We start from the raw sequence: 19,582 nt of genomic DNA, 5'->3' as shown, positions 1-19,582 counted from the left end.
GTGGAGCAGGAGACTGATGATCTCGGGGCTTTAAGTTCGAGATCCACACTGGGTGTAGAGATTACTTAAAAAAAAAAAAAAATTTTTTTTTTAATCTTTAAAAAAAAAAAAGCAAAGAGAGAAAATCCTCAGCCATACATATTTCCTGACTGTTCAGCCCAGTGTAGTTCCATAGCTTAAACTCTCTCAATTATTTTTATTATTTGTGATAAGAGTTTCACAGGCCTTTTGGAGGGAAGGAGAGTGGAGGTCCTGGTGATATAGCTCCCCTTACAGTACACGTAGCATTTTATTTTCTTAGCCTTCTAATAATACACTTATCTAAAATCTTGTCACTCACATCTTCTTGCTGAACTGATTCATTTGTAGGTTCTTGTGGAATTCTAGTAAACAGATTTTAACCAATAACCAATTTTAAAGAAAATAATCTTTGGGTCTAGGATGAATGAGATCCTATTTACAATAATCAAACAAAAATCTCAAAGTGTTTTTCTATTCTAAATGGAGACTATTACATCAAGAAATTTAGGTGGGCTTAGAGTATGGTATGATGTAGAATGTATGTACATATTCACTGCGTATTTGTTTACGTGTTTCTTCTCATAGCTCAACTCTACCCAATAACTGAAAGTTAATTTGTCACTTTTTCCATTAAGGAGAAAGAACCCCTTTCGGGTGTCTCCTTTCTTTACAAAAGTGAGTAATTGTGCTTTGCTACTGATATATTTTTCAGATCATTATTCAACCTGCCACTTAGCTAATAACAAACTATAAAAACCATTTTCATCCTGGACAAATTTCAGGGTGCAAGATCCTCTCTAAATAGCAAAAAAAAAAAAAAAAAAAAGGAATAAAGGCAATTTTTCTACTTTGGAAAGGCTTTGGTCTCATTTGCTTTTGGCCAGTATCTTGGTATCACTTCTATAGTAAATTACAATAAAGGAAAAGTGTTCTGACCTCCTTTCCAACTGCCTCCTTTATCTCTCTTTAGCTCTAGGTGTAGAACACAGGAGAATGCAGAATCTCTGCAGATACGCATGTCCTTTGTGTCTGTAATTCTGAGTGTCTGTCTTGTTTTGTCTGTAATTTTTCTTTCTGTACCTCTCCATCTCTATGTCTTTCTCTGACCTGCTTATTCTTGTTTCTATTTTCTACTCTTTTTTTATTTTCCCAAACTTCCTGGTCTACTTCTCCTGACAACTCATGATGTAAGAGAAAAACTATTCATTTATAATAGTTTTTAGTTTATCAAGGAGAATTTGATGTCCTCTGTTCTTGGAAGCATTGCGTAAAAACTTTGTTTTTACCCAATCTAAAATGCCTACTCCATAAGCCATGTCTTTTGTACCTCCATAACTGAAATTCCTGGCTCCTTCCCTCTAAATCCAAGTCTTTCTTTAAAGTTCACCATCATTTACCCAGTTGCTTAGCCAGAAACCTACAAGTCATCCCTGATTTCTATTTTCTCCATGTCCCATTTCAAATCCATTAGTAGGTCCTACAGACTCTATACCAAAACACATCCCAAGTTCATCCACTTCACTGCATCCCCCGCCACCCTCCTCGTAAAAGACAGCGAAGTTTCCTGCTTAGACTTCTACAGTCACCACTCCTTAGTACCCCCGCTTCTGCTCTTGCCTTCCTTAAATCCATTCTTTACACAGCATCCGGAATGAAATTTTTAAAAATTAACGAGTTCATGGCCCTCCTTTGCTTAAAGCCCTCCCATGCCTTACCACTACAATTAGCATTAAATCCAAACTCATCAAAAAAAAAAAAAAAAAGAAGTCCTACATGTCCTACATGATCTGGTCCCTACCACCCTTTCTGATCTCATCTTTTTGTCCCTCCAACAGATCAAGCTTCCTTCTGCCGAAGGGTCTGGGCACTGGCTGCCCCTCTGCCTGTAATGTCCAGATCACAGGATGGCTGGTTTCTTCTTGTCATTCAGGTCTCAGCTTAAATGTCACCCCTTTAAAGCAGACTATATTGGCCAACAATCTAAAGTATCCTCCTCTCAAGACACTCTATCAGAGCACGCTGTATTAAAGTTCCTCAGGGCCATTTTTTTTTTTTTTTTTAAGATTTTATTTCTTTGAGAGAGAGGAGAGATAATAAGAGAGAGCACAAGTAGGGAGGAGAGGGAGACGCAGACTCCCCACTGAGCAGGGAGCCTGACAACATGGAGCTAGATCCAAGGACCCTTGGGATCATGACCTGAGCTGAAGGCAGACGCTTAACTGACTAAGCCACCCAGGTGCCCCCTGCAGGGCCATCTTCAGATATTTCTTATTAAATTCATTTTTTCTCTTTGTGTCTTGTTCTCCCACCAGAATGTAAACACTTCAAGAGCAGAGAACTACTGAATCCTGTCCACTGCTCTAGTCCCAACACATAGAAAGGTTCCAAGAAAGAACTTAGTAAGCTCTCAATAAACATGTGATGAATGGATGGATGAACAAAAAAATCCCACATCCTCCCAAAGCCCTCCCTTTTCATCTAGCCAAAACATTTTTCCTCTATGACTTCATAGCATTAATTTGACTCTTAATGTCTTGTTAAATCTATTATACTGATGCTTTAAATTAACATCATTTAACTTTTCATGATGTCATCATTATGCCACAAATATTAAATATGTACCTCCTACAGCTGAATGAATAAAGGTAGGAAACAAAAAATGTTTTTATCAGAAAACCAATCAGTCCTTTTACCTGAGCATTCTATTTCAATGAGATCTTTGAATTTCTAGCTGTCACCCTGAACAGGTACCGTGATCATTAAAAATAAAACTATATGTGATACACTCTCCATAGTTCATCTAGGTGGGTCTTAGGCAAAGTAGTGCTAAGTACAAAATGTTGTTGTTATTAAAGAATTTGAAGAGAAGACATCATGCAGCGGTTTAATTTGATCTAAGGAAATTAGATAACTGGGATAAGAGAGAAAATGCTGTAAAGATCTAATGTAGCTTGAGAAATAAAACATTTTAGGATTTTTTTTTTTTTTAAGAAAAGGGCATCTCTAAATATATCATTGTCTTTTTTGAAAAAGGTGTGGTGTGCTGGTTGCTGGCCATTATAGGATGGGGTGCTTTATTTTTTATTTTTTAGAGAGGAAGGGCGAGCAGACAAAGAGGGAGAGAGAGAATCTTAAGCAGGCTCCACACCCAGTACAGAGCCTCATGCAGGGCTCAATCTCACAACCTTGAGATTATCACCTGAGCCGAAATAATCAGACGCTTTACCAACTGAGCCACCTAGGTGCCCCATGGATGGGTGCTTTTAAAAGTAATAAATATTGGGGTGCCTGGGTGGCTCAGTTTGTTGGGGATCCAAATGTTGATCTCAACTCAGGTCTTGATCTCAGGGTCATGAGTTCAAGCCCCGCATTGGGCTCCACCCTGGGCATGGAGCCTACTTAAAAATAAAAAAAGTAATAAATATTTTAAGTCTTACCACTTTGACTTTGCTACTGAAACTATCTGTTGATGAGAGAAGGGCCTGCATTTTGTAACTATATCATCTAGAAAACTGACCTTATTAATGAGTTGGCAAACCACCACTATTTACCAGAGTATGCACTATACTCAAGTTCAAAGGAGGTTCTATGAAAGTGGAAGCCACTCTTCAGTTTATAATCAGAGAGTATCTGACAATCTTTAATCACCCACGTAGTAACATGTGTGCATTGTAAAGCACTACAGAAAAATTAAAAATTATGTAGGACTTCTCAGGCAGAGGTGACATCTGATCTTCGGAGTTATGCCACAGCAGGCCCTTAGGACAAGAGAAAATCTGCTGCAATTTAATATCAGATCCAATGTACTTGGTTGCCTACAAATAATGTAAGATAATTTAGAATTTTTAAACCATCTCTGAAAAAAACAGTATTTTATGGGCCAGATGAATGATGATATGTCCAGCAAATGTTTTCATTTTGAGGTAATTGCTTCCTGTTCTTTACTACCATTTCTTTTAATGTAGTTCTGAAAGGTATTTTAATATATTAAATACTTATCTAATAACACCAATTATAAGTCATTAGAAAACAGTGCTTCCAGGCTGCAATTGTCCTTACCCTGCCTCTCCTGTCCCTACCCATGACACTCTCCTAGTACTCATGATTTGATCATTCAGATTATTAAACTATTCAAATGGTAAACCTACACTTGCCTTGTGTTGCTGGGAAAAAGAAAACTCTCCTATTGCATAGTTGAAGTTTTTACATTTTTAAAAAAGAGAAAGAATGGGGCGCCTGGGTGGCTCAGTCGTTAAGCATGTGCCTTCGGCTCAGGTCATGGTCCCAGGGCCCTGGGATCAAGCCCCATGTTGGGCTCCCTGCTCGGCGGGAAGCCTGCTTCTCCCTCTCCCTCTCCCCCTGCTTGTGTTCCCTCTCTTTGCTGTGTCTCTCTCTGTCAAATAAATAAATAAATAAATCTTTTAAAAAACAAAAAAGAGAAAAAAGATTAAAAGAAAAAATTATTAAAAGGACATTAGAGGGACACCTGGCTGGCTCAGTCCATACAGCATGTGACTCTTGATCTCAAGGTCATGAGTTCAAGTCCCATGTTGGGTGTAGAACTTACTTTAAAAAAAAAAAAAAGACATTAGAAATAAGTTTGGTTTTGACCCAGATGAAACAAACAATTGCTAGGCAAAAGGGACAAAGAAAAATATCCTCTGAAGGGGAAAAAAAATGTGATGATTTAAATATGAAGTAATTAAAAATCTTTTTAAAAAATCTTCCTTCCACAAATAAAATCAGAAAAGAGACATCTTTACACACACACACACACACACACACACACACACACACACAACTTTCAAGTCTGTTGTAATCATCAATAAACTGAAGAGAGGCCTACCCAGCCTCACTCTAAAGTTGCTTTGGGAAAACCTCCAGAGCCCAGTGTTAGATCCGGCACGGTGCCTGTAAATGGCTTCCCCTGCCCTGGTAAGACTCGCTGGACTGCACATAAAAGAACCTTCCACCACCAGCCAAGTGTCTGCAGACTTCCTTTCCTGTACAGCCCGACTTGACCTGCTCAGTGTTTCTTGCTCCACTCTCTGGACCTGCGGTGCCTCTGAAAGTTCCATCTGTGGATACTTCTCTTGTAACTAAAATCAACGGCTCTCTCCCAGATCCCTCCTAGCCAGACCTTTCCATCTCACCTTCTAAGTTGAATGCACTCTACTAATTTAATGCAGGGTAAGCTCTCTGCTCAACAAGGCTACAGTCACATTTTCCCTGCCCTCCCCCCACCACCACCAGGCCTATCCTGGCCTCCCAGATGAGACCCAGTCAATGGAAACTCAAGAGAGAAGGAAACTTGGGGTCTGTTTATCAAAAAAGGAACCAAATGGTATCCTGTTCTGCGCCTTCTCCTAAAAACCTAATAACAATGTAGTCAATTGGGCATTACCAGTTTTTTAATCTGGATATTAAAAATTAAGTACAAATACAAGCAATAGGAAATACACTAATTCACTCTAATACTCTGCTACAAGTCATAGGCTTCTATTTCATTTTATTTTGTTATAAAAACAATAGAGCAACAACATTAAAGTTAATTCTGAAAAAGAAAGAGGGAAACCTACTCATAATTCCACAACCATAAAACACCAACTACTGATTTGGAGATATTCCTTTTTCAACTCTTTACCATATATATATTCATTTTTAGACCAGATCTTTCCATAGATTCATGCCTTTGTATATTTCTTACCCTCTTTTCATCTGACAAATTCCTACTCTCCTTTCAAAACCCAGCTCATAAATGATGACTTCCCAAAATACCCCCCAGGGAAGAGCAGCTGCAGAGCCCATCAGGCCTCACAGCATTCTGTCCCTATCTCTGCTACAGCACTACCCCACTGTGGTAGAATTCATCTGTTTTCATAACTACCCTTTAATAAATTGTATGCTCCACGTGAGTGGAGGCCTTTCCTATTCACCGTTGTATCCCAGGACCTAACACCATCGAAGTCTATGTGAAAAAAAGAAATGAAACAATTAAGACCCAGGTGTACATATAATATGAATTCAGCTTTGTTAACTTCGTGTTACACCATAAATAGTGTCAATACCCATCTCTAGCAACTGCTGGAAGAGGGGAGAATCCGTTTGCATCACAATCTCTAATAAGAGGTTACTGAAAAACTATAAAAGGACTTCCAGGAGGCTTTCTCACTGTGGTATGAAACAAGTCAAGGTGTACTTTATTCCCATCACACATACACACACACACACACCACATTGTCAAGAGTGTGAGAGAGGCCTCTAGCATAGTGCAGAGGACAGAACCCACCAGCATTCCTCTGTATTCAGACATAAAACCACATCCATTACGACAAATAACTCAGATGAATTATTAGAGCAGCATGGTACCGTTGAGAAAGAACCAAATTTAGATGCTAAACAAACTAAGTTCAAGTTATTAGCTCTATGATCTGATTCATCAATCAACAAAATATCCTGGCATTCTGCTGGATGCCGGAAATACATGATGGAAGACAAGAGTCCCCACTCACAGGAGGCCAGTCTGGCAGAGGAAATAGATAATAAACAGGCAATCACAACCCTGTATTGTTGGCACCATGGTAGGAAATACTGAGTGCTAAGGACACATGTTGGAGGGTCGAGGAAAGACTCCTGGAGGAAGCCAGGTGCTGAAAGATTTTAACAGAGAAAAGGGGCAGGTGTAGGAAAGTGTCTTTCTAGGCAGAGGGAATGACAAGATAAAGGCCCAGATGCCATCTATATTATAGGAATCTTAATACCTAATCATCGTATAGAGCAATTTTGAAGTTCAAATTGGATATTGATACGGAAGGATGAATTTCTTTGTGAATGGTACTTATTAGTAAGATTATAAAACTGAACGGTGAATAAGAAAGGCCTCAGCTCACATGGAGCATACATTTTACTGAAGACGAGTGCCTTCACATGGTCTTCCATTTTGTTTCTGTTCTCATTTCTTCTTCTAAAAAAGACACCAGTCATATTGAATTAGGAACCCTCCTAAGGACCTCATTTTTGCTTTAATTACCTCTGTAAGGCTCTGTCTCCAAATACAGTAACATTCTGAGGCATTAGAGGTCAGGATTTCAACGTATGAATTTGAGGAGGAAGTGCTCCCCCACCAGCCATGAGCCTTTTTAGATATTTTCTCCTAACTATCCTTCCCCCATAGAATTTAAATACCTGACCCTTTAGAGGGCCACAAACCACCGTTATATCTAAGATTTTAGTCCCTCAACCTCAAAGAAAACATGTTTTGTCCCCTTGGAGGCAACATCACCCTTGCTGAGAATGCATGTTTTACTTTTTTGTTAAAACTTTTCTGAGCTTCATACATTTTTTTATAATGATTACGTTATCTTTTTTTAATCAGAAAAATAAGCAAACTATTTTTTTTAGATTTTATTTAAATTCAAGTTAGTCAACATATAGTGTATTATTAGTTTCAGGGGTAGAATTTAGTGATTCATCAGTTGCATATAACACCCAGTGCTCAGTACATCAAGCTCACTCCTTAATACCCAACACCCTGTTACTCCATTCCCCCTCCCCCTCCCCCTTCTCCCCCCAAAACCCTCAGTTTGTTCCCTATAGTTAAGAGTCCCTTACGGTTTGTCTCCCTCTCTGGTTTTATCTTATTTTTCCTTCCCTTCCCCTTTGTTTCTTAAATTCCACATATGAATGAAATCATATTGCATTTGACTTTCTCTGACTGACTTACTTATTTCACTTAGCATAATACTCTCTAGCTCCATTCACATCCACATCCTTGCAAATGGCAAGAGTTCACTCTTTTTTATGGCTGAGTAATATTCCACAGTATATATAAACTGCCTCTTCTTTATCCATTCATCTGTAGATGGACGTCTGGGCTCTTTCCATAGTCTGGCTATTGTGGACATTGCTGCTATAAACATTGGGGTGCAGGTGCCCCTTCGGATCACTATGTTTGTATCCTTTTGATAAATACATAGTAGTGCAACTCCTGGGTCATAGGGTAGTCCTATTTTTAACTTTTTGAGGAATCTCCATACTGTTTTTTTACTATTATTGTTATCTATTTGTTCTTCCTTCTCCCATTGGCCAGTGATCTTCTTGAAAATCTTGGTAATCTGATGCTGGCACAATAAATGTTGATGGAATGGAATTAAACTCTAGAAAAATGTTCAAGTATGGAAAACTGCTTAATAGTTATTCCTAAGGGCTGTATTGAGGGGTCACATTGTGCACTCTCCTGCCCCCACCCTACCCCTCTCAAAAGAGCCTCATCTTGGTGAAATCAAGATAAATAAACAAGGTCATTCATTGGGAAAGAAGTCACCAAAAGGCAGACCGAGAGAAGCGTGTGGTACTGGAGAAGGGCGGGCAACCCCAACACACTGGCTAATTGTGTGTTTTCAAGTCTTAGGGTTTATTTCTTTAAGAGTACTAGATAGTTGGGGCACCTGGCTGGCTCAGTAGGTAAGCTCTTGATCTCGCGGTTGTGAGCTCAAGTCCCATGTTGGGTGCAGAGATTACTTAAAAATAAAATCTTAAAAAAAAAAAGAGTATTAGATCGTTAAAATATCACTTCCACTGCCTAGCCACCAGCAGTGAAACCCTCAAAAGTATTTACTATGGCCTAAAGTTTGACTGCTTGCCAAAGAGTTACTTTAACTGCTAAGATCATAAGAGATAGAGTTGGCTCATTTTGTATACATTTTAATTTGGGGTTATAATAAGTCACATCACTGCCATATGAAGATTCAGAAATCCAGCAAGGTGGGCTGGGGGGGGGGGGGGGGGACCGAAGAAAAAAAAGGAGAAGAAGGAGGAAAGATAAAGACGGAGGGGGAAGTGGAGAGAGGCAGAAGGCAAAGGGAGAACAGAAGAGAGGGGAGAAAGGATCAACTGAAACGGGTCACGTCATCAATTCAGCCAGCCAACCAGTCCATGAGTATGTATGTACAGTGAGGGCTTGGGAAAGGAGATGGCAATCTGCCTGGGACCCAATTTCTACGTGTACTGAAATTCTAGTGCTTAAAGGGAAGCATTTTTCTATTTTTTTTAAGATTTATTTATTTATTTGAGAGAGAGAGAGAGAGAGAGAGAGCACAAGTGGGGGGGAGGGGCAAAGAGAGAGGGAGAGAAAATCTCCAGCAGACTCCCTGATGAGCTAGGAGCCCAAGGGCTCCATCTCACAACCCTGAGACCATGACCTGAGATGAAATCAAGAGTCAGACGCTTAACTGATTGAGCCACCCAGGCGTCCCTAAAGGTAAGGATTTTTCAAACAGTAGAGCCCCTAAATGGAAGCCAATTCCTTCAGCTGGTGCTCAACTAAGGAAACAGCTAGGTAAAAAAACTGCCTGGTTTGGACCAATGAAAAATGGCACTTGATTTCCAACATTGCACCTTCCTAAGTATTTGCAAGGGTAATAATAGTACCTGTGTTTGTTTCACGCCTTTCCCACAAACTTTATCACCTAATCCAATAAGAGACAACTCCACTGTACACAACATAAATGCCCCTTTTTGTAATGTGAGTATTAAAAGGAGAGGAGTAAGCCACATTAATCAAGACAGTATGGCTCTGACATAAGAATAAACATACAGAACACTGGAATGGAATTGACAGTCTAGAAATAAACCCTCACATTTATGGTCAACTGATTTTCAACCATGGTGTCAAGATAATTCACTGAGGAAAAGAATAATCTTTTCAACGAACGGTGCCAGACAACTGCATATCCACATGCAAAAGAATAAAGTCGAAGCCCTTCCTTATACCACACACAAAAATTAACAAGAGTGGATCAAAGACCTAAAGGTAAAAGCTAAAACTATATAGTTCCTTTTTTTTAAGATTTTATTTATTTATTTGACACAGAGAGACACAGCGAGAGAGGGAACACAAGCAGGGGGAGTGGGAGAAGGAGAAGCAGGCCTCCTGTGGAGCAGGGAGCCCGATGCAGGGCTCGATCCCAGGACCCCAGCTGGGATTGTGACCTGAGCCGAAGGCAGACGCTCAACGACTATGCCACCCAGGTGCCCCTAAAACTATATAGTTCTTAGAAGAAAACATAGGAACAAATCTTTCTGGTCACAATTAGGCAATGCTTTCGTAATTATGACACCAAAAACACAAATAACAAAATAAAAAATAGAGAAATTGAAATACATCACAATTTAAAATTTTGTGCTTCAAAGGACACCATCAGGAAAATGAGAAGACAACCTACAGCATGGAAGAAAATATTTGCAAATCGTCTGTCAAAGGACTTATATCTAGAATAAAGAACTCTTACAAAATAATTTTTGAAAAACCAAACATAAAATTGCTAAAGAATCTCAACAGACATTTCTCCAAAAAAGATATACAAGTTATCAAAAGATGCTCAGCATCATTAGCCATCAGGGAAATACAAATGAAAAGCACTGAGATACCACTTCATAGCCACTAGGATGGTCATAATTAAAAAGACCAATACTAATTACCATTAACAAGGATGTAGAGAAATCAGAACCTTCATATACCACTAGGAAGAATGTAAAATGGTACAGCCACTATGGAAAGAAGTCAGGTAGTTCTTCAAAACATTAAACACGGTTAATCATATGATCCAGGAACTGACTCTCAGGAATATTCCCAAGAGACAGAAAATATATGCCAATACAAAACCTGTACACAAATGTTAACTGCGTCATTATTTGTAATACCTAGACAGTGGAAACAACCCAAATATCTGCCAACTGGTAGACAGATAAATAGAATGTAGTATATGCACATGATGGAATAATATTCAGCAATAAAACAGAATGGATCACTGACTTTTGCTACAATATGGATAAACCTTGAAAATATTATGCTAAGTGAAAGAAACCAGTAGTATGAAATGTCCAGAATAGGCAAATCCAGAGACAGACAGTAAACTGGTGGTTGCCAGGGGCTGCAGGGACAGAGTAATGAGGGATGACTGATAAAGGTTTCTGTTTGGTGATGAAGATATTCTGGAATTAGATAGTGATAATAGCCACACAAGTCTGCAAACATACTGAAAACCACTGAATTGTGCTCTTTAAAAGGTGAATGTTAGGGGCGCCTGGGTGGCTGTTGGTTAAGTGTCTGACTCTTGGTTTGACTCAGGTCATGATCTCAGGGTCATGAGATCGAGCCCCTTGTCGGGCTCCAAGCTGGGTGTGGAACCTGCTTAAGATTCTCTTTCCCTCTGCCCCCCTCACCCCCTTCATGCACTCTCTCTCTCCCCTCCCGCCAAAATTAAAAAAAATAAGAGTGAATGTTGTGGTATGTGAATTAAATCTTTAAAAGCTGAGGTTTCTTTTTATTTTTTTTTTAATTTTTTATTGTTATGTTAATCACCATATATTACATCATTAGTTTTTGGTGCAGTGTTCCATGATTCATTGTTTGTTCATAACACCCAGTGCTCCATGCAGAACGTGCCCTCCTCAATACCCATCACCAGGCTAACCCATCCCCCTACCCCCCTCCCCTCTAGAACCCTCAGTTTGTTTTTCAGAGTCCATCATCTCTCATGGTTCGTCTCCCCCTCTGACATACTCCCCTTTTCTTCCTCTCCTGTTATCTTCTTCTTTTTCTTTTTTCTTAAAATATGTTGCATTATTTGTTTCAGAAGTACAGATCTGTGATTCAACAGTCTTGCACAATTCACAGGTTTCTTTTTAAAGGGATAAAAGTAGAAATTACATGATGGAACATAAGCAAATTTTCTTTTCTGCTCTTGTTACCAGACATGAAGCATCACTGACATTAAAGCAAGTAAGTCTTCATTTCCATAAATCATCATTCATTACTGTCAACAACTTCAAATGAATTACCTTCAAGTTAAAAATTGTGAGGGAATACAACTGTGCTATGCTAGCAAATATAAAATATCCATTCGAGTACTCAGAGTTTAAATGAACACCTTTAAGGTACATAAGATAGAAAGCCTTAAATAAAAATAACGTATGAAAGTGAAAGTACAAACAGAAGCATAATTTATGTTTCTTATACTATGTTCCTTAGTCAGAGTTCATACTTTTTTTTTTTTAAGATTTTATTCATTTATTTGAGAGAGAGGGAGAACAAGCGGGGGAAGGAGCAAAGGCAGAGGGAGAAGCAGTCTCCCTGCTGAGCAGGGAGCCCGATATGGGACTCAATTCAGGACTCCAGGATCATGACCCGAGCCAAAGGCAGACGCCCAACCAACTGAGCCACCCAGGTGCCCCGAGAGTTCATACTTTCTCTGGACTTAATACATCCCAATTCTGAAACTTTTATAAGAATTAAAAACATAAATGCAACCTGCACTAAGAGTAACTGTTACAATCACATATTAAGGTAGAGGAAAACAACTTAGATCATCTATTGACAAGGTAAATACAATTTTAGACAGAGGAGTAAAGGTAAATATGACTGATCTGTCATTATTGTTACCAAGGAACCTGTGGTATTAGTCTGCCCTTGAAGCAAGAAAGCGTCCATCTGAAAAGACTCTGGTTACTGTGGGCACATCACAATCATCCTTATCTTCCTGCAAGGAATCAAGTTTTTCTTTTTCTGGGTTACCCTAAGTTTATCCTAGTGCAAAAATTTTAGGGGAATAAGAGTCTTACCAAAAGAAGAAACCTATTTGATTCTTAGAAGCTGTCCATTCAAATAGGGCTATTACACTAACTATTTCAATTCATAATAATATTATGAAAGGCCTTACAAGGTCTTTTTACAAGGTAATAATTGATGGCAAATGGCGTACAAGCTGTGTCAGACGCAGCACACTTCTGTTTTCAGGGCATTTGCAGAGGGGTTGCCAAGCAGAAAAGACAGTTCTCATCTCCTCAAGAGCCCAAAGGTACACAAACACACACATGTACATGTACACACACACATGCACGCACACACACACTGGGCTGCTTCCCTCAGGATTTACCCAGCAAGCTCTGCTCTGCAACACAGGCTGGAAATGTCTGCAGGAGAGGTATGAGGGACTAGAAGCTAAGCAGCATCCAGACAGCGTCCAGGGAATCCTGCTAGAGAATTTTGAAAACGAAGAGAGTAGGATGGCTAGGTATGTCGGGAAAGAATTCACAGGTGTTGTTAGAGCTGTGAAAATGGGCAAGGAACTGGAGAGGGAGAGAGGAAGTGGAAGTGATTGCAGGCAAAGTGGAAAGGATTGAAGGCATGGAACCAAGAGGAAAGGACATGTGCACAGAGGGGAGGGAGGTGACTGGACGCACAGAGTTGAGGGTGAGGAGAGAGTAGTGGGTGAGGAGTTGGAACAGAAATGGAGTTGTAACCAGAAAGCAGAGGGCCTTGGATGCCAAGCTAAGGACTCTTTGCTAATTTCTCCTTTCTGTGTAGATTAAGGGAGTCACTGTTGGTTCCTGAACATCTGAGTCTCAACTTCCTTATCTGCAAAATGGAAGTTTAGTATTAAAAAATAACAATTAATAATAGTTTCATAAGTTGCTTATCCATTATATGTCAAGCTGTATGCTGAGCTCATACACACATTACCACATTAATTAAGCCCCTTCTAGTCTCAACCTGCTTTAACTACTTGAAAGAGTCTATCTCTCTAATTGATTCTAATTCACCCTTTGATTGGGTACATTCTTTTGGGGTAGGAGGAGAGGGACCAAAGACACAGCTTTCCTGCTGCTCCAGCAGTATTCTGGCAACTTTCTACTCAAGCTCCGTCTTGAGCAGGATTAAGGGTCCTCCCTCTCCTTTCCTCCTCTCATGATATAAAATGTTCCCTGGTGGAAGATATCTGAGGTTAGTATAGCACAAAAGCTTCCCGAGCACCGTAAAAGTAGGAGGTCTCTAATGCAATACATCATTTTTCCCCTTGGTACTCAGAAAGGGATAAAGAGTCAGAGCTTCCCCCAAGACTTCTGCCTGAAGGACCTCACCAGCTAGTCTTCCTAAATCCTCTTCACCTGCCCAACCTCTAAACATAGAAGCACCCTGGGGTTCAGTTCTTGGACCTACTCTCTCGAGACACTTTTCCCTGGGGGGTCTCATCTATTTTCACTACTTTATTTTTCTTTTTAAGATTTTATTTTTAAGTCATTTCCACACCTAACGTGGGTCTCGAACTCACAACCCTGAGATCAAGAGTTCATTGATCCACCGACTGAACCAACCAGGCACCCCTACTCTCATCACTTTAAATATCAGCTCTAGCCTTTCTCGTGTGGCTGCGAGAGCGGGGAGTGCGCCATGAAGGCTTCGGGAACACTGCGAGAGTACAAGGTGGTGGGGCGCTGCCTGCCCACCCCCAAATGTCGCACTCTGCCCCTGCATCGCATGCGAATCTTTGCACCTAATCACGTCGTCGCCAAATCCCGCTTCTGGTACTTTGTGTCTCAGCTGAAAAAGACGAAGAAATCTTCGGGGGAAATTGTCTACTGTGGACAGGTGTTTGAGAAGTCCCCCTTGCGGGTGAAGAACTTTGGCATCTGGCTGCGCTATGACTCGCGTAGCGGCACCCACAACATGTACCGGGAGTACCGGGACCTGACCACTGCGGGCGCCGTCACACAGTGCTACAGAGACATGGGCGCCCGACACCGTGCCCGGGCCCACTCGATCCAGATCATGAAGGTGGAGGAGACTGCAGCCAGCAAGTGCTGCCGACCAGCTGTCAAGCAGTTCCACGACTCCAAGATCAAGTTCCCGCTGCCCCACCGGGTCCTGCGTCGCCAGCACAAGCCACGCTTCACCACCAAGAGGCCCAACACCTTCTTTTAGATGCAGAGCCTCACTGTCTCCAAGTCTGCTCAAATAAACTCTTTGGGAAAACCCAAAAAAAAATAAATTAAAAAAAATAATAAATATCAGCTCTATACTAAAGACCAGCAATTCTATATCTCCAGCCCAGATCTTTTCCCTGGAGTTCAAACTCATTTGTCACATTAACATCACAACATTGATGTCTAACAGGCACCTGTCTTAGTCTCCTAAGGCTGCCATAACAAATTTCCACAAACTTGGTGGTTTAAAACAACAGAAACTTATTCTCTCACAGTTCTGGAAGCCAGAAGTGTGAACTCAAGATGGCAGCTGCGCCATGCTTCCTCCAAAGGCTCTAGGGGAGGATCCTTCTTGGCCTCTTCCAGCCTCTCACCACAGCATTCCTGGGCATGCGGCGGCACAACTCTAATCACCACCTCCATCTTCATCTGGCCTTCTCCCTTGTGTCTCTCCATGTCCTCTCCCTCCAAAACATACCCAGAACCTAACACTTCTCCATCACTATCCCTCCACTATCCCTCCAGTACAAGCTATGAATAACCTTCTAAATGGATTCCATGAGGGTGAGGACACCCTTACTCCTCTCAAGTCATGTCACTCTAATGTAAGTTATTATTATGCAGCACCTACCAAAAGCCAACACAGCACTCAAAAAAAATGTCTGTTAAAAGAACTGAGATCTTAAGGGAAATGAAATACCTGAGAAAGATTTGAAAGGCAAGAAGACTATAGTCAGAGAAGGCAGCTCCAGTCTGTAGGATTTAGAGCAAGAAGTCCATAGCATGCTGGGAGGTAGAATAAGATGTCCTACGAGTTCATAGCTCAATCCTGAATCCTGATTGCCTAAACACATTGTTTCTACCCTGTACACATTGCAGAGATATTTAGAGATGTTCAGGAAATGAGATCTGCTAAAGTCAGGGTCTGGAAGTTTCAATCCACTGGGAATGGGAAAGTCCTTATTTATTTCTTCTCTTGTTGCAAGTATGGTGGGTGCTATGGAATTTATATTAAACTATTCTTAGCTCTAAGACAGATGCTAACACATTTGTCGTGGCTGAAGGAAGGAGTCCAAAAAATACTGCAAGACTCAATAACCTGAGGCTAGGTACAGAAATGGCTCATTGTCTTATACTGAAACATTACTCAGTGCAATAAAACTCTGAAATATCCTCTGAAGAAATACTTGTTTCCTTATTACCTTTTTGAAGATATTGGCTCTCTAATCAAATACAAATACTAAATTTTGAGAAACTATTTATAAATAAGATTGCATAAAAATAAAGTCATAGGGGCGCCCAGGTGACTGTTGGTTAAGCGACTGATTCTTGGTTTCCACTCACGTCGTGATCTCAGGGCCTTGAGATAGAGCCCCATGTCAGGCTCTGTGCTCAGCAGGGAGTCTTCTTCTCTCCCTCTCCTTCTGCCCCTCCCCCTGCTTGCGTTCACTCTCACTCTAAAATAAATAAATCTTAAAAAAAATTTTTTAAGTCATATGTATACATACACATTTATACATATAAAAATTTGGTAACTATAAAATTATTCCAGCAAAGCAGCTTTATGATGTTATTATTTCACTAACTAAAAATGAAGATTTGACTGCATCTGAGAACAATTCTTGTTCTCTTATAAAAAGACAAAATTGCCAAAAAAAATCTATACTCATTGAATCTATTTTTGTAATACTGGCATCATGAAATTTATCTGTTTTTAAGAACTGAGATGGAACTCTGGGAGCGGAAAGAAGATGTGATTAATAGTTCCTGCTTTGATGTCAACCTATTTGTCAATGCTAACTCTATAGCAGACCACACTTGGAGTTGATCACATACACAAAAAGTGGGTTCTTATATGCACCCATCTTATTAAAAAAAGAACTACAGAGGCTAGGCTTCCATCTTCCAGGTTCACACCGCTACAGAGAAACATCAGGAACCACGGCTATTTCTAAACTTCTTAATGACCTTCACTCTCCTTGAGAATTTGTTCTGTTTTGTTTTGGCTTTACTTACTAAAATTAAAAGACAAGGGATCATGTACTAAAAACTTATGCTATCACCTCATGCTATTTCTCCATCTATCACATTGTAAAGACAATTTCCTGAAAATCTGTGCTGCACGTTTTTTGCTCACTTACTCAGTTTCACATAATCACCACAATCTTTGCCTGACTCAAAGAGCCAGGAAGTGCACATTGGTGTTTTCTTCCCATTCTCCTAACTATGGGTTTGGGTAGAGTAGTAATGGCAATTTTCTTTAACAATGAAAACTATAAGCACACTACTGCAGCTTCAATTTATAAACAATGACAATTCAGGTCAAAAGGGAAAGTTTCTCAAGAACGTTGGATACAGCAGTTGCAAAAAGAAGACTTAATGAAAAACATCGTGTAGATGGAACTGTGGTGCACAACCCTGTCCCCAAAAGAAATAACCAGAGGGAAAGCTTATCTGGCTACAGACTGAAACAGTAGGTAGTTTTTCTCTCACCAACATGAGCTACGGGCATACCAGAACAAATATACAATGAGCAAAATGTACAACTAACAAAGAAGAAGATATCATAGGGAAAAGGGTGAATACCACAGGCAAAATATTAGTGCTGAATCAAAGTAGATAGAGATATGGAAGAAAATGAGAAGTATTGGGGTTATTAGCAAAGTTTTGGGAAGCAACATGGAGGAAAAAATACTTGCATTACCTAACTCAACTCCTGTCTATGTCAGATGGCTGGACGTAAGCAGCCCTACATTTCTCAGGATTCACTCCTGGCCTTGCCCACTGAAATCCCAGAAGAAGCACTTGTAATCTCTAAGGGAACATGAATCCAGACTGTGACTCAAAGACTTTGGTCATCTTGTCTTCTCCTGGGAGCCTTCATCAAACAGTGGCAATATTACCATCTACTTATAGAGCTTAGGTTTGTGCTTGCTGCTTGTTTTTTATATTAATCCCTTTTCACCTTAATGTATAACTGTTGTAGTTAAGAAAACATGTGAACACTATCAAGAAAGTGAAAAGACAACTCAAAGAATGAAAGAAAACATCTGCAAATCATGGATCTGATATGTGATTAATATCTAGAATATATAAAGAATTCCTACAACTCAACACCAAAAAAAGCAAACAATCCAATTCAAAACTGGGCAAAGGGGAAAGGATTCTGGGAGGATGGCAGAGGAGGAAGCACGAGGAATCTGTCTCCCCACCTAGAAAACAACTCACAGTGGCAGAACCTGTCTGATGCAATTATTCTGCAACTCTGGAGTCTGTTGAAGACCTGAAACTTCCAGGGGTAAATCTGAACTAAAAAACACAGTTAATTTTGGTCAATTTTAGTTCTTAGCACAGTACCAGCTAGCTATCCTCCATCCCCAGCCAGGGAGTGGCAGGCAACTGTGTTTGCATGTGTTCCTAGAGCAGCTTGCACAACTGGGAGCTACCGTGGGCAAAAAGGACTCTCTCCTACGAATATTGGGGATCTGTGCTCTGATTGCTGACTGGTGCTTCTGACCACGTAAATGCAGACAAGGAGGCTGGCAGCCACTGTTGTTGCACCTTCCCCTAGTACTGCAAGCCTCTCCCCCTCTGGCTGAAGTGACTTCCAAGGGATTTAAAGGGCCAGTGTCTCCACCCCTCCCCCACTTCACTTTTCACTCTTTCCCCTTCTCAAGGAGCTAGGCATTAAAGACTAAGACATTCAAAAACAACTGTGAGTTACTCCACACAATGCCAGGGCAGCAGCTCTTTCTGACCACGGGTTGTGCCCCCATGCTTTAATAAAACCACCATTTTGCACCAAGAAAACAAAACAAAACAAACAAAAAAACACATACACGGGAAAAATTAGAAAATGATCACATATGCCCAGGGAAAGGCTCAGAAAAGACCTTCAGGTTAATCCTCAGCACAGACACCACCTACAACAATCAAAAAACCAAAAACAATAACAAAAAAGAGCAAACCCTAGGTAAAAGGGATAATCTGATTTCCAGAATTACCACATTATTAGATTAAAATGTCCAGTGTTCAACCAACCAACCAAACAAAAATCACAAGTCATACAAAGGAACAGAAAAGCATGACACATTCAAAGGAAAAAACAAATCAACAGAAACTGTCCCTGAAAAAAGACCTAATGGCAGATATATTAGACAAAGATGTTAAAGCAAGTGTCTTAAAGATACTATAAGAACTAAAGGGAGACATGGAAAGAGTCAAGAAAATGATGCGTTAACAAAATGGAAATATTAAAGAGAGATAAAACCTAAAAAGAAGCAAAACAAATTCTGAGCTGAAAAGTACAATAACAGAAATGAAAACGTCACTAAGATGTATTCAAAGGTAGTTGTGAGGAAGCAGAAGAAAGAATCAGTGGACTTGAAGATAGGAAAATGGAAATTATTGTCACTACAAAACAGAAAAAAAGGGAGCTGAAAGGAAAAGAAACAGAGCTTAGGGATATGTGTGTGTGTCACCACGGAACAGATGAAAATACCCATTATGGGAGCCCCAGAAGAAAGAGACAGAAATGAGCAGAAAGAATATTTCAATAATGGCTGAAACTTCCCAAATTTGATAAAAGACATGAACATAAACACTCAAGAATTTTAATGAACTCCAAGTACTTTGAACACAGACCCACACCAAAACACATTATAATGAAACTTTCAAAACACAAAGGGAAAGAGAAAATCTCGAAAACAGCAAGAGAATTGAATCACTACATACAAGGGATCCTCAATAAGATAACCAGATATCTCACCAGAAACTTTGGAGGCAAGAAGACAATAGA

The 19,582-nt window shown here is 40.1% G+C and overlaps 2 protein-coding genes across 9 annotated transcripts in view; one reads left to right on the top strand and one right to left on the bottom strand.

Moving 5' to 3' along the window:
• Positions 1-19,582, bottom strand: part of CRACD (capping protein inhibiting regulator of actin dynamics) — a 258,544-nt gene that overhangs the window by 219,445 nt on the left and 19,517 nt on the right. The gene's annotated exons all lie outside the window — the stretch shown is intronic.
• Positions 14,218-14,829, top strand: LOC113924143 (60S ribosomal protein L18a-like). Its single transcript, XM_035725855.1, has one exon. The coding sequence runs from the start codon at positions 14,252-14,254 to the stop codon at positions 14,780-14,782; it is 531 nt and encodes a 176-aa protein (XP_035581748.1). The 5' UTR covers positions 14,218-14,251; the 3' UTR covers positions 14,783-14,829.

The sequence above is a fragment of the Zalophus californianus genome, chromosome 2 (genome assembly GCF_009762305.2).
Source record: "Zalophus californianus isolate mZalCal1 chromosome 2, mZalCal1.pri.v2, whole genome shotgun sequence".
Classification (NCBI taxonomy): Eukaryota; Metazoa; Chordata; class Mammalia; order Carnivora; family Otariidae; genus Zalophus; species Zalophus californianus.
This window is presented reverse-complemented; position numbering and strand designations above follow the sequence as displayed.

Coding starts and splice junctions, on each gene's coding strand:
- LOC113924143 (XM_035725855.1), top strand. CDS start 14,252: ATGAAGGCTTCGGGAACACTGCGAGAGTACAAGGTGGTGGGGCGCTGC.